Below are 15,832 nucleotides of genomic sequence, written 5' to 3'. Positions count from 1 at the left end.
TTGAGGTGATGGACATTCCAGCTGTCAATCAAACCACACTGTCCTAGGGAGCAGGGCTGTGTCTCAAATGGCACCCTAGTCCCTATGTAGCACATAGGACTCCGGTCAAAAGCAGTGCACTACATGGGGTTAAAGGGATGGTTAAAAGCGAGGGGGGTTGCTTAGGAGCACACTGCTTTGATAAGAGAGAGGAGGGGACCATGCAGTAACACAACACTAAAGGCACCATAGAGGCAATAATCAACCCACCTCAATAGGCAGGGAGCTGATGAAGGAATGTGGTTTGATTAATGGAATATGGTTATGAAACGAGCCATGGGGGTGTGTGCTGCACTCGTTCATTGTGATTGCGTCGTTAATATTGTGTCAGGAGCTGGGTGTAGGAGGCAGGCGGTGTCTGTGGATGATTGATGAGCACCGGGCTGGTTATGAGAGGACTGTCTGGTGAGACTTTTAGCTCCATCCTCAGAAACAAATTGGCCATAGGGTAGTTTGGGCAAAAGCCAGATGGCTGGTCCATATTTAGCCCAGTGGCTACACTTGGGTCTTTGTGCAGAATGATCATTATTTGGATAATAATTGGGGTGCCGAGAAAAAAAGAAAGAGCTGTTTTCTGGTCCCAGTCCATCCCTGTCCATCTTAATAACTGCAGCAACAGACAATGCCAGAACACCAGACCCATTAACACGACTGCCAGTACTGTGAGTGTGTGTCCTAGCAGTCTGGACTCAGTGTGAATTACACTCTGTACCACTGTCTAGGGTCATTCTGCTCCTCCGCAGTCAGTTGTGTTGTTTAGTAACAACCCTGCAATGTAATACGTGTCCATATCAGAACTACTATAGTCTGCTCTCTGTCACTTAAGGCATCAGGAAATAGGCACCGGTCACGTTACATTTCATTTACGCAGAGATGTGTCCTCAACCGGCTGAGTCAGACAGATTACACACGCGAGCACACGAGGACGGACACGAGGACGGACATGAGGACGGACGCGCGCACACGGGACGCACACGGGACGCACACGGGACGCACACGGGACGCACACGGGACGCACACAAGAGATTGGCTCTGTGGCTGTCTCTCAGTGTTGTAACTCAGATCAATGTGTCGATACAAAACTCCAGAGCACATCCACCTCCTGTTAACAGTAAGAACTACAAAGACGTGTCCATGATTTTTTTAAAATCATACAGATACTTTAAATCCAGCTTTGTGAACAGAGTATGGATGTGCTGGGGGGCTTGTCTAGAGGTGGTGCTCGCATCCCCAGACCACACATTCCCCGCAGACGCAACGCTTTTAATCCCCTGTTCTGCCACTCACTTTCTATGCGATATCCCTCTCTTCTGTCCCACCCATGTACATAAGTACAAAATAAAAATGATTTCTATACATGTGTCTGTATGTGTGTCATTGGTATTTGCAGGCTAGTAGGACTGGAACAGCAAACAGCAGACGATTGGGAGGAGACAGCTGGTCAGGTCGTCTCCCAGCAAACCAAAAATAGGTTCTGTGAATGTTCCCAGAACATTGATTAGGTTCCCCCAAACGTGTGCGGATGATTATACTATGTTTGTATAAAACATTTGCCAGATTTTGCAAAAACGTTCCCAGAACACATTTTGTTAGTACATTAGCTGGAAACCGAATAAGAACCTTAGGGGAATGTTCTGTGGTGGTTGTTACAGATGTTGTGCACAACAATTTGGTAAATGTTAGGAGAACAAATAACACAAATAAAACATTTTGTTATCAAAAACATTATTTGAATGTTTTTTGGATGTTATCATCCTAATGTTAGATAAAACCCTAACTAGAACTTAATGGGAATGTTAGCTAATGTCCTGGGAACGTTCCCGGTTTGCTGGGCTGTCTGTCTCCAGCTCTCTCTCACACCCCAAATGAGTCAACTGGGGAGCAAGGAGATAGACAACAGCATCTGTCACAGACACACAGTGTCACAGACACAGTCACAGACTCATAAGGACAGACTGATACAGACACAGAGATATCCACACACACAGACAGAGAGACGGACACGCTAGAGGACTTCACAGATGCAAAGAGTTCCGAAATGGACCTGAGCTTTCCTGTCCGGACCCAATATGCATAAATACATTTTACAATATAGAGACCCATTCCGAACGGACCGAGGTCAACTACACCCATTTCGTATAGACCTGGTCGGATCCAAACCCGGTCCGATCCAAGTGAGGGAAGCAACAGAAAAATACATTTTTATGCTACTTTATTAACCAGAGCTGACAAAGCGTGAGGGAGAGCAGGTAGAGAGCAGAGGCTGTGCTGTGTGTCTAGGCTACTGTGAGTGTGAGCGAGTGACATGGGAACAGGGAAGGAGGGAGAGACGAGAGACCGCAACCAACCAAGCCAATTTGAGCTATAGTAGACTAATAGCTGCCATATGTTATTTATCATTCAATATGATTACGAAGTACCTATTTTGACTGCATCAAACCCGGGAGAAGCTAGCTAGCTAGCTAGGGTAATTGAGGATACATGCGCTTTCTCATGCTACACAGTTACAAACAACACAACTCCATTCAGAATATAAAGTAGCAGCCAACCTGTTGGCTGTTGGTCGTTGTAGCCTATTCTTCTCCTTTAACTTTTATTTTCCTTCCTTTTAATTCCATCTTCCATTGATTTGATATCCTCTTAACTTTTGCCCCACAAGGAGGCTGTATAACTGTAGCCCATTGCCGCTTTGATGACTTATGATTGGTCAACAATGACAACAAAGCTACACGCGCCACTCTCGTGAAAAGCAAAGAGCAGCATAAATGCTAACATTTCTCTCTCTCTCTACTGCAGTAGTCACATTCGGATCTATATAGGTCCTTCCGGACAAGGAAGTTATAATTACACAAACCAGAGACCTGTGAAATTATTTAGAATTCTGGATCCGGACCCGCTCGGGTCCCAGATCGGATCTCGGGTATTCGGGTACAGATGGATCCGTGAAGACCTCTAAGACACACACACACACACACACAAACACAAAACAAAGTGGCTCAAAAATGCCATCGATATCTAATGACGATCCAGTGTCAGTGAAGCCCATTAAAGTGGAACAGACAGCGTTTTAGAAACACGAAATCCTATTCAAATCTGGCCCTATACACCCCCGAGGAAGAATAAAGCACATTTCTTTACATTTTCTGACAAGCGTTTTCATACTTTCATAGAATGTTTGGGAATGACATAGAGTAAGGCATGTGTGAACATTCTATAGCAATACAGAGTGGGAAAGCAGCCGTGCGTTTGGAACAATTCATAGACACTGCAGTAAATAAAACCGAATAAAAACGTGTCAGTCTTATCCAGGACTGGACTCTACACAGACCGGTGTGCCATAGAATATCAGAGCTACAGTATGCCTATATGCAAATAAGCCATTTGGCACATGGGCCTGCCATCATTCACTTTGAACTGGACTGTGTGTTTCAACGCAGTAGCAACAGTGTGACTATAGATCCTTGGAAAGCATTCGCCAAAACCCACAAAATACACCTGAATGGATTTCTACAAATATGTACAGTTGAAGTCTGAAGTTTACATACACTTAGGTTGAAGTCATTAAAACTCGTTTTTCAACCACTCCACAAATTTCTTGTTAACAAACTATAGTTTTGGCAAGTCGGTTAGGACATCTACTTTGTCCATGACTCAAGTCATTGTTCCAACAATGGTTTACAGACAGATTATTTCACTTATCATTCGCTGTATCACAATTCCAGTGGGTCAGAAGTTCACATATACTAAGTTGACTGTGACTTTAAACTGCTTGGAACATTCCAGAAAATGATGGAACATTCCAGAAAACTTAAGACTGTAAATACCACTAGACTCCTTTTACAACGGGGAACTTCACAGTCCTATTGATCAAACCGCCATGAACAGGTAGGCTATCAAATGCGCCGAATAGAACAAGTGTAGACCTTACCGTGAAATGCTTACTTACAAGCCCTTAACCAACAATGCAGTTCAAGAGAGAGTTAGTAAAATATTTACCAAATAAACTAAAGTAAAAAATAATAAAAAGTAACACAATAAAATAACAATAATGAGGCTATATACAGGGGGTACCAAGTCAATGTGTGAGCGTACAGGTTAGTCGAGGTAATTTGTACATGTAGGTATGCATAGATAATAAACAGCGAGTGCAGCAGTGTAAAAACAAATGGGGGGGGTCAATGTAAATAGTCCAGGTGGCCATTTGAATAATTGTTCAGCAGTCTTATGGCTTGGGGTAGAAGCTGTTAAGGAGCCTTTTGGTCCTAGACTTGCTGTGCAGTAGCAGAGAGAATAGTCTATGACCTGGGTGACTGGAGTCTGACAATTTTTGGGGCCTTCCTCTGACACACCTAGTATATAGGTCCTGGATGTCCGGAAGCTTTGCCCCAGTGATTTACTGGGCTGTACACACTACCCTCTGTAGCGCCAAGCAGTTGCCATACCAGGCAGTGATTCAACCAGTGCAATGCTCTCGATGGTGCAGCTGTAGAACTTTTTGAGGATCTGGGGACCAAATCTTTTTAGTCGCCTGATGGGGAAAAGGTGTTGCTGTGCCCTCTTCACGACTGTCTTGGTGTGTTTGGACCATGATAGTTTGTTGGTGATGCGGACACCAAGGAACTTGAAACTCTCGACCCGGTCCACTTCAGCCCCATCGATGTTAATGGGGGCCCGTTCGGCCCGCCTTTTCCTGTAGTCCACGATCAGCTCCTTTGTCTTGCTCACATTGAGGTTGTTGTCCTGGCACCACACTGCAAGGTCTCTGACCTCTCTATAGACTGTCTCATCGTTGTCGGTAATCAGGCCTACCACTGTTGTGTGGTCAGCAAATGTAATGATATTGTTGGTGTCGTGTTTGGCCACGTAGTCGTGGGTGAACAGGTGTCTATACATATCAACAACTAATATTAGCCAGAGCAAAATGAGCTAAAATCTAATGAGGGAACAGTAGGTAAACCTTCTCTAACTTTAAAAAAACTTGTAGTTGGCTGTCAAAATTGCACTGAATTAGTAGCCTGCTCACCCTTCTGCCGCTTGCCTGCCAATGTCTGATTGTCCTAATCCCCATGCTGCCTGCCCAGTTGATCGATGGCAAATAAATTTGATTGACAACTAAGATATATTATTTATTTTTTAATTAGGCAAGTCAGTTAAGAACAAATAATTATTTACAATGACGACCGACCCTGGCCAAACCCTACCCAGGATGACACTAGGCCAATTGTGCGCCGCCCTATGGGACTCCCAATCACAGCCAGTTGTGATACAGCCTGGAATCGTACCAGGGTCTGTAGTGACTCCACTGAGATGCAGTGTCTTACACCGCTGTGCCACTCGGGAGCCCCGTATGCTAACTGTGGATAACAGTCATTCAAGTTCAGCATAGCTAGCTAGCGAAGTGATTGACATTTCTTGCTTGCTAACCAAATGACACATGACCTACATCTCTGTAGCCACTGTAAAAGGATATGGGGTGAAAAAGTCAGCCACTCACCCACTTGTCCAATGTAAGTTCTGTGCTTTTAAGCTAGCAATATAAATAGCTAATTAAATATAATAAGCTAGCCTATTAGCCACGTTATGACTGACTTGTAATCATTGCCCTGGCTAGTTTGGTTGTACTGACATTCCAGGCCTTTGAAATTTTGTCAGATTTTGTCCAAAATATTGTGTAATTGAAACTGAAAAAGTGCATGCCAATGGCTGGAGGTAGCAAACAATGTACCTGGTCAGCTGTGATTTACATCCTGATAGCAAATATTTGTTTGACTACCAAGAATTGTATTGGTGAATTATATTAATCATGTATTGAACTGCATCCAGTAAAAACAGAACGTAGAAGATAGAAGAACGTCGGAATTAGCACAAATTTAAAAAATCTGATCTAACAAAGTGGACATTCATAAAATATGTCATGATTGATGCATTGTGACAGATTACTTGAGGTGCTTTCAAGACAACCAGGGACTAAAACATGTTTTATGACATCAGTGATCTTCAGGTTGGAAAGCCGGACCTCAAGAAACATGCCCGAATTTCTGACTTAGAATGCCGAGTAGGATGACCATTCCCCCAAAAAATCACAGTCGGAGCTAGTTTTTACAGAGTTCCCAGTGTTCTTAAACACATTGAATACGAAGTCGTAGATTTCAGATTTCCTAGTTCCCAGTTGTTTTAAATGCGGAATAAAGCCCCTTTTTGGATATATTTGCCAGTTTTAGATGCAAAACATCTAGAAGATGTCCCTTTTCAGGTTTAGAAGAAGTAACTGCTAAACGATGACTCCCATTCGTATAAGCTGATAGCATAGCTTGCATACCGGAATCGGTGGTGGTATTCAAAGTTGATTGGTGACGATGACATGAACATGTATTGAGGTTGACATCCATACACGCATTATACACAGATTTTCACCTCAACATGGTGTGAAATACACATATAAACAACAGCCTAAATATAGGATCATTTTGCTGGGGGCAATGAGGAGATTCAGGATCTTTCCCCCCATGCGTTTCCATGGCATTTCCATTGTTTTGGTCGGATTCCATGGAATTTTGAGTAAAATAGAACCTACTTTTGACTGATATTCTGATTGTCTGTTTGTTTCATATCGGCAAAGTAGTTAAAACATTTTCAGTTCCTCTTTAAGGCCAACCTTTCACATGGACAGAGTTAATTAGGTGTAAAAAGTAGTGCACCAAATAGGGAATAGGGTGCCATTTAGAATGCACATGTGTGAGGCTACTGTTTGAAGTAGGATGGGTTATTGGAGTGAGGATAGCTCATGACAATCATCTCATTCTGACTGTCAATAACACACAGAGGGCACTGTCTACTCAGTCACACACATCAAACTACAGGTCGACCGATTAATCAGAATGGCCGATTAATTAGGGCCAATTTCAAGTTTTCATAACAATCTAAAATCGGTATGTTTGGGCGCCGATTTCCCGATGTAAAAAAATATATTATTATTATTATCTATTTTTTTAGACCTTTATTTAACTAGGCAAGTCTGTTAAGAACACATTCTTATTTTCAATGACGGACTAGGAACAGTGGGTTTACTGCCTCGTTCAGGGGCAGAACGACAGATTTTCACCTTGTCAGCTCGGGGGATCCAATCTTGCAAACTTACAGTTAACTAGTCCAACGCAATAACGACCTGCCTCTCTCTTGTTGCACTCCACAAGGAGACTGCTTGTTACACAAATGCAGTAAGCCAAGGTAAGTTGATAGCTAGCATTAAACTTATCTTATAAAAAAGAATAAATCATAATCACTAGTTAACTACACGAGGTTGATGATATTACTAGATATTATCTAGCGTGTCTTGCGTTGCATATAATCTGACTGAGCATACAAGTATCTAAGTATCTGACTGAGCAGTGGTAGGCAGAAGCAGGCGCGTAAACATTCATTCAAACAGCATTTTCGTACGTTGTGCCGGCAACTCTTCGTTGTGCGTCAAAAGCATTGCGCTGTTTATGACTTCAAGCCTATCAACTCCCGAGATGATGCTGGTGTAACCTAAGTGAAATGGCTAGCTAGTTAGCGTGCGCTAATAGCGTTTCAAACGTCACTCGCTCTGAGCCTTCTAGTAGTTGTTCCCCTTGCTCTGCATGAATAACGCTGCTTCGAGGGTGGAGCGAGGAGAGGGATGGAAGCTATACTGTTACACTGGCAATACTCAATACTAAAGTGCCTATAAGAACATCCAATAGTCAAAGGTTAATGAAATACAAATGGTATAGAGGGAAATAGTCCTATAATTCCTATAATAACTACAACCTAAAACTTCTTACCTGGGAATATTGAAGACTCATGTTAAAAGGAACCACCAGCTTTCATATGTTCTCATGTTCTGAGCAAGGAACTGAAACGTTTGCTTTCTTACATAGCACATATTGCACTTTTAATTTCTTCTCCAACACTTTGTTTTTGCATTATTTATACCAAATTGAACATGTTTCCTTATTTACTTGAGGCTAAATAGATTTTATTGATGTATTATATTAAGTTAAAATAAGTGTTCATTCAGTATTGTTGTAATTGTCATTATTACAAATACATTTTTTTTAATCGGTTGATTAATCGGTATCGGCTTTTTTGGGGGGTCCTCCAATAATCGGTATCGGTGTTGAAAAATCATAATCGGTTGACCTCTACATCAAACACCATTTAACACACACGCGCGCGCGCGCACACACACGCACGCACGTACGCACGCGCGCGCGCGCACGCACACACACACACACACACACACACACACACACACACACACACACACACACACACACACACACACACACACACACACACACACACACACACACACACACACACACACACATACACACGCATACACACGCTTGCATTAGGGATGTGACAAATGTTCTTAAATGTTTAAACTGCCATTTAACCTGTTAAGTCGACCCTCTACTTTTTCGAACATTCTGTTAAAAATCGCGCAACATTTCAGCGCCCTGCTACTCAGGCCAAGAATATAGTATATGCATATGATTAGTATGTGTGGATAGAAAACACTCAGACGTTTATAAAACTGGTTAAATCACGGCTGTGACTATAACAGAACGTGCGTTTCATCGAAAAGTGCAGGAATATCTGATCACTGAAAATGGAAATAAATATCCATCCGCGACTTCAAGGAATTGTTCAAAGTGAATCGAATTAAATGAGGCCGAGGTTGCAGTGCCTACAGCTTCCACACGTTGTCTAGAGTCTTGTCATTTCATTCGCAATTGATTCTTGGTCTAACTGAATCAAGGGAATCGATTCCCTCCGGTCTCCGACCGGATGTTTTGGTCGAGCTCTCTCCAAGACATTTTTTCGAAACAGACACCTATAGAATTGACATCGCCTCCTGATGAATTTTATTGCTTATTAACGTGTACTAATACCTAAAGTTGCATTACAAAAGTATTTCAAGTGTTTTGTGAAAGTTTATCGTCAACTTTTTGAATTTTAAAAATGACGTTACGTTATGAAACGCTATTTTTTCCGTTTATCACACAGTCTTCATAGATCGATATCTAGGCTATATATGGACCGATTTAATCGAAAAAAGACCCAATAGTGATTATGGGACATCTAGGAGTGCCAACAAAGAAGATGGTCAAAGGTAATGAATGTTTTATATTTTATTTGTGCGGTTTGTGTAGCGTCGACTATGCTACTTATTTTGTTTACGTCTCCCCTGCGGGTCTTTTGGGGTGTTACATGCTATCAGATAATAGCTTCTCATGCTTTCGCCGAAAAGCATTTTAAAAATCTGACTTGTTGCCTGGATTCACAACGAGTGTAGCTTTAATTCAATACCCTGCATGTGTATTTTAATGAACGTTTGAGTTTTAACTAATACTATTAGCATTTAGCGTAGCGCATTTGCATTTCCAGAGCTCTAGATGGGACGCCTGCGTGCCAGGTAGGACCAAGAGGTTAATGAAAATGACATGAATTCCTGGTCCTGCATATGACCTCTAAGGTGTAATGCAGTTCAATCTACCCAAGACCTGGCTACCTACCAGATGGTCGTCACTAGTTAACCCTACATTTCCATACATTTTATCTAGTAGAAACCCCACCAGACATCCTTCAAATCAGTTAATGGCTCCTGAGACAGCGCATTCATAGAAGTCCAACAATCTTTTGCACCGCGTATGGTATTTGAGAGCGTGTGCACTTTGTAGGACAACTTACATTGAACAATTTCTTCATTCAGGCCATCAAGGTTTTTCGACATCTTGTAGTCCGGTTATAGATATGCCATTAGGGCAACTGCTGCCAGCAACGGGTTGGGTCTCGCGGTGCCTCCCTTTCAGCATTGCACCTGCACTGTAGCTCAATTACACCTCGCAAAGTTAGCATTTCACAACCTTCTCATTTAACATCTTCAAGTATTGCCATAAAGGATTTTGCTGCTGTCGCTTTCCTGCCTTTTTGTTCTATGCTGTTGACAAAGGATGACGTGCGGAGCGCTTTATATCCGTGACAAATACATTTAAAGGTGCATATCTCCTCTTAACTTTACAGCATTGTTGCACTGGGTATTTGTTTAATTCACATTTATTCCCTTTATGATGATGTTCGGGACCGGTTAGTGGTAGTTTTGTGATAACTGTACTGCGATTGTAGTGGTAGTTTTATGATAACTACAGTGATTTTAATTTTGCAATGACAGTCTGTTGTTGTACTCTTCTCACAGTTTGCTTACTTGATATCTAGCGAACTCGTGCAAAACTGCCACTGTCCTGCTGTCTCAGCTGGCCAGCTGTGTTTACACTACCGCACAACCTATTCTTGCATCCAATGTGCCCAACGTCACAGCGGTTGACTGAAATGCATAGTTTGGTGGGGGAAAAAATAAAAAAGGAATGGTTTAAAAACAACTATAAATCAAAATATTTTGATTTAATATCTACTTGTAAAGAATACTTAGAGTACAAAGTGCTAGTCACTCAGTTTTAGAGTAGATAAAATGTCTACTTCCCTGCTTTTGACAGGAGCTGGCTCGTACCTGCCCATTGGCTTTCAGCAATTGCGCTAAGCTAACGATATGCTACCTTCAACTTCCTTCAAACTGCATGCAGAGACATAAAACTGGTATCCATGAGTTTGTCTGACTCTGGGTAAGTAGAATATTACCCAAAATCGGGAAATCCCGAAGTATCCCTTTAAGGGGTTCAAAGAAAGAGGTAACTAGATTAACTAGAGTATTAAAAAAATGCACAGAAAACTATGTAGTACACCTTGAAATGGTCAGTTCATGTTTTAAATCAAATTATGTTGCTTTCATAGCCTCCATCAAATAAATAGCCTTGAGTCAGAAGTAATATGATACAAAGATCTTTACAGTCGGAAAGAGGCAGATAAGCAAAGGCAGAGAGAAAAAACAGAGTTCTGAATAGCCATGGCTAAAGAAAGTGGGCCTTGTAAATGCTATGTGTTCACTAACTAAACAGTCTCTGTAACCAGAGGACCAGGCATTTCTCATGTCCCAGGTGTTTATTTTCCTAACGTCACATGAGCCGTTAACAACTGTCGCAGCTTTCCACTTCAGGCTAGTAACCTCGAGTCGCAAATTCAGACAAGATGCCCAAATAATCCGCTACCCCTAAAATTACCCCTGTAGGCAGGCTACATAAGAGCCAGAGCCGCGACACTCTCGAGCAACACACTGACTTCCAGGAAAAGTTCTAAGGAGACAAAATAGGAAGCCCAAGATTATGCCCTTTGGAATTTGGTGTAAAAACAAAATTCTTCAAGATTCCAGAACTCTTCTCCATTGTTCAAAGTGGAGAGTAAAGAAAGAACAAGAGAGAATGAGATAACAACTGCTGAATCTGTGCAGCATACAGACAGATAGCCTCAGAATGTGTAGGCTAAGTATGTTAAAAGTATGTGTTTGTGATGTTGTGTCTACTCACCAAGTCAGACTCCTCACTGCCCGAAAGATACATATCTGCCCTACCCGGCTCTGCTGTCGCCCCTGCTCTGCCCGGTTCCGGGAGAAATATTCCTCAGCTACTGCCCATCTCCTCCCAGTCCCAGCACAGAGAACTCCTACTACTACTGCACTCCTTGGCTCCTTTCAGTAAAACACACCGAAACTACATTAACTGCAGCAAAGTAACCCACAAAAAGTTTGAAGTTTGGAGTTTGGCATTGGGAGTTTCAGCCCTTGTATGGCCCAGTCCTGTCCTATACCGGCTGAAAGAGAGACGAGCCTCTTCTTTCCCACGCTGGGAAAACACTCCTTCAGTGAGCTGCGACCGTTCTCCAGCCCCCAAAAACAAGACCCCCCAAACCCCTCCCACACACACATACATAGCCTGAACAAACACACATAGCCAGTTAGGAAGTAAGAACTCTGGCCAACAGGGCAGGCCTGAAAATTCCAGAATCCACCAAAAGCAGCTGCAGCAGCTTCTCATTTCTGTGTGAGTGTGTGATCCTGAGAGTTTACATGTGTTCGGCTATGCCTTGAAGAGGTTACACTTTGAGGAGAGGAAGGGTAAAGACTCAGACTTACTGTACATTAGAAGCCCAACACATGTTCCTAAAAACCAAAGTTCAGGAAATAATTATCTTTACTATCTTGAAAATATGCCATATGCAGATTACGTACAGAGGCTTGATCAATGCCCAATAGGCCACAAAAACGGATACACGTACTTTGAACATTCTTCATTCAGTTTATTGGGGTCCGCTGGGTGACTGTAGTGGTTACTGTGATAGAAGTCATCTAACTTCAAACGACCATGGCCCCGTTTCCCAAAAGCATCTTATGGTTCTAATGGTGAATTTAGCCTCAAGATGCTTTAGGGAAACCATCTCTTCATAATTACACATCAGAGGCCCCCTGAGTGCGTTCGGTGCAATGTGTGCTTCTGTGTCTTTGAAATTGTGATAATATCATCTCAGCGCAGAAAGGTTAAACGTGAAATAATGTGTTAAAGCGTGAGAACACCGACCCCCCGCTGTGTCACTGTGTGTGAAGCGGGGCAAAAGGCTGGAGCCACCGCCACAAATAGAGTCCATATGAGTTAGGCTACACTACAGGGTCACAGAAAGACCTTCTCCTTTAAACTAGAAGCAAATGTACGTGTCAATTCTGGATTGGTCAAGTTCAAGTGTTGTTGCCAATATATATGTTCACTTGACTCACGTCTCACTCTCTCATCCATACAACTTTAACGCATCATGGTGTCAGAAGTGGGATAAGCAGGCCTATTCCTCCTCAGCCACCTGGCATTGCCCAGTGGTGTAATCGTTAGTCCAAACCCTATCAAACAGTTGCAAAATGTTTTGCAACGAAAACAAGTTTTTCTAATGGACATATTAAGGTAGGTAACCCTGTTTGGTTCTGTTTGGTTCCTAGTGAATACACCCCAGATGTTTGAGAGACATTGAGAGAACCACGTGTTTGGTGGGTAAATCCTACTAGATTATGTGACTATGTTTGCTCTGCTCTAACCCCTTTCCAAAGATTATAATCCAGAGCGTGTGTTGGGCAGTGTTAGAGACTATTGCCTCGTCGGGACAGTGATCCACGACCACCACCTAAACCCCTACTCTACAGAACACGCCTGGTAACAAGGTTATATATCTGGTATAACAAAACAAATATAAAACCTGAGAGGCTCATGGGTCTCACCCCATTCCATAGACTTACACAGTAATTATGACAACTTCCGGAGGACATCCTCCAACCTATCAAAGCTCTTGCAGCATAAACTGACATGTTGTCCACCCAATCAAAGGGTCAGAGAATTAATCTAGTACTGAAAGTGTAAGCTACAGCCAGCTAGCACTGCAGTGCAAAACATGTGATGAGTAGTTGAATCAGAGAGAGAAAGACAATAGTTGAACAGATTTGAACAAATACATTTTTTACAAAATTAAGGAAAAGCAAGAGAGAGCTAGCTATATTTCGTAGAATATTTCTTTTCACTTTCACTTACTTAGCTAGCATCGAATGCAGCTATCTAGTTAAGCCGACTCAAACACCCGGCTTAAACAGCGAGGGATGCTATGTTAGCTAGCTGGCTATGGCTATCCAACACTGGAACGCTTCCAATTCAAGGTAAGCTTTTGGTTTTATAAATGCATTGCCACCGGGGCCCACTGGTGTAACTGCTAAACTGCTTGCTGCTGACTGTACACTGTTCTGCATGATTATAGCGGGTTGACTAACGCATTAGTTCTAGTATATACAGTATGTTGACTATGACGTGACAACAATGAAGGCTGTGTGCAGCGGTTAGTGGTCATGATATAAAGGTTTGGCATGGAAAGTTTTTTTCGCCTGGTCACAGATAGGGCTGTGTCTGTCACAAAATTTAGACAGCTGGTGATTGTCAAGCAAATAACTGTCAGTCTCACAGTAATTGAACGTTAATTTACATAAACACATTTAGCATCTCGTGGCTTCCACACATAGCCTCCAAGCCACTGATGCAGATCTTTGGAACATTTACATAATAAAAAGTATAATAAATCCATGTGATATAGCCTACACCTTCAGAATAAATACATTTCTTATTTTAGACAGTTCTAAAGAAGCATGATATGAAGAAAATGTCATCTATTTCAGAAGAACAGAATAGCATACTCTGAGTTGTCCTTATGTTAGGTCCTGATCTGGCTATGCCGAATGGCCGTGGGCTACACTAGTTCATTTAGCAAACAAGATTCGCTTAGAATTCCTGGCATTATTTAATAGTATGAAGAATACAACTGCCTAAGCCTAATGTGCTCATTGTTTTTCCTACTTTGCCCTCTTCTCATAGTAGGGGGCTCTCCTCCTTCCACTGGGAAGGTTTCTTGTAGCTTGATTAAGCCTTCATCGGCGTCTGTGAATTCCATTATTTTTCCCCCTTCCATCCCCACAGCACTGCCGGGAAGCGGAGCTGAGACTTCATCCCCTTTTCCTCCAATGACTGTCTGATCAGAATGTATTCCTTGCGTCTCTCTCTCAGCTTAGCAGACGGGTCCTGGATGAATCGAATGGACCGGCCCTGGATTTTGATCTCCTTTCCCACTGTGCTCTCAGAATGTTTATTTTGGTCTGATAGTTCCACAGTCTGAAGATGACCAAGCCTGGGTATTTAGCATTATTCTGTTTCAAGCTGATCCTATGGCATCGTTACAGATCTTCTGGTGATATATCCATGTCAGGTTCCTCTGATATCGCATAGCCGGAAAGGTCTCCCTTTTCCTCATCTTCCGTTTTGGACAATATTCTCAATTCATCTTTGAAATTTTTGCAACTTTGTTTTCAAATGGCTGATTTGGTTATTGGTTTGTTCATGCGCACGCCCTGTTTGTGTGTCTTACACGATAGCCTCGGATTTCTTTTCGAGGGAATCTACTTTTGTAATAGTAACAGACTGTAGCAGTTAGTTTGTTTTGGTGTGCATTGAGAGCATGTTTTCCTGGAAAGTCTTTAACTGCTCATTACTTTTGTTTGCATCTCCAAGTTGCACCTTGTCTTTTCTTCTGGGAGAAGCCATGGCTTGGTGGACTCGTGTCGCCGCGCCACTTTACCAACTGATTGGTTCGCTGTTGTACAAAGCTGAGTGCTCACACTCTCTCCCAGTTGCTTGGGGATATGTTGATTTATCCATTTTAGAGAGCCTTTCATGTGACGGAGAAAAACTTCTGTCCATTTTCTATCCTCATTATCAGATCAAATCAAATGAATTTATAAAGCCCTGGTTACATCAGCTGATATCTCAAAGTGCTGTACAGAAACCCAGCCTAAAACCCCAAATAGCAAGCGATGCAGGCGTAGAAGCACAGAAGGTATGGAAGATGCTGTTCATTGATAGCCAGTGTACTGATGGTTTATTAGTTCATTCTTGGGTTTTAATGAGGAGGATGTGAGTGTGATCTCTGTGATCATCTAACTAGGAGCAATGGTGCACTTTGTGTGTGTCTGTGTGTGTGTGAGTGTGTGTGTGAGTGTGTGTGTGAGTGTGTGCGTGCGTGTGTGCGTGCGTGCGACGGATATCAGATCAATTGTCCTCTTGTTCTGCCATATTTACAAAATATGACCTCTCATGAACAAACTGGCATAACGTTGTCATCATCCCTAAAGCAAATCTAAAATGAAGACTTGTCCCGGTTACATCAGCATCAATACTGAGGCTGCGTCCCAAATGGCACCCTATTCCCTATATAGTGGACACATTTTTACCAGGGCAATAGGGTATCGGGCAGGGATCATCAACTAGATTCAGCCACGGGCCGTTTTTTTTCTTAAGCGTAT

At 42.4% G+C, this 15,832-nt stretch overlaps 1 protein-coding gene across 8 annotated transcripts in view; it reads right to left on the bottom strand.

Annotated features, from left to right (window-relative positions):
- Positions 1–15,832, bottom strand: part of cacnb2a (calcium channel, voltage-dependent, beta 2a) — a 122,967-nt gene that overhangs the window by 63,801 nt on the left and 43,334 nt on the right. Inside the window, exon 1 of one of the 8 annotated variants that reach the window (XM_052505938.1) lies at positions 11,487–11,793. The exons of the other annotated variants lie outside the window; for them this stretch is intronic. Within the exon in view, the coding sequence (XP_052361898.1) occupies positions 11,487–11,519 (33 nt within the window). The 5' untranslated portion in view covers positions 11,520–11,793. Of the gene's footprint in view, positions 1–11,486; positions 11,794–15,832 lie in introns of those variants that run through there. 8 annotated transcript variants of the gene reach the window in all.

This window comes from Oncorhynchus keta, chromosome 4, assembly GCF_023373465.1.
Source record: "Oncorhynchus keta strain PuntledgeMale-10-30-2019 chromosome 4, Oket_V2, whole genome shotgun sequence".
NCBI classification, from domain to species: Eukaryota; Metazoa; Chordata; class Actinopteri; order Salmoniformes; family Salmonidae; genus Oncorhynchus; species Oncorhynchus keta.
This window is presented reverse-complemented; position numbering and strand designations above follow the sequence as displayed.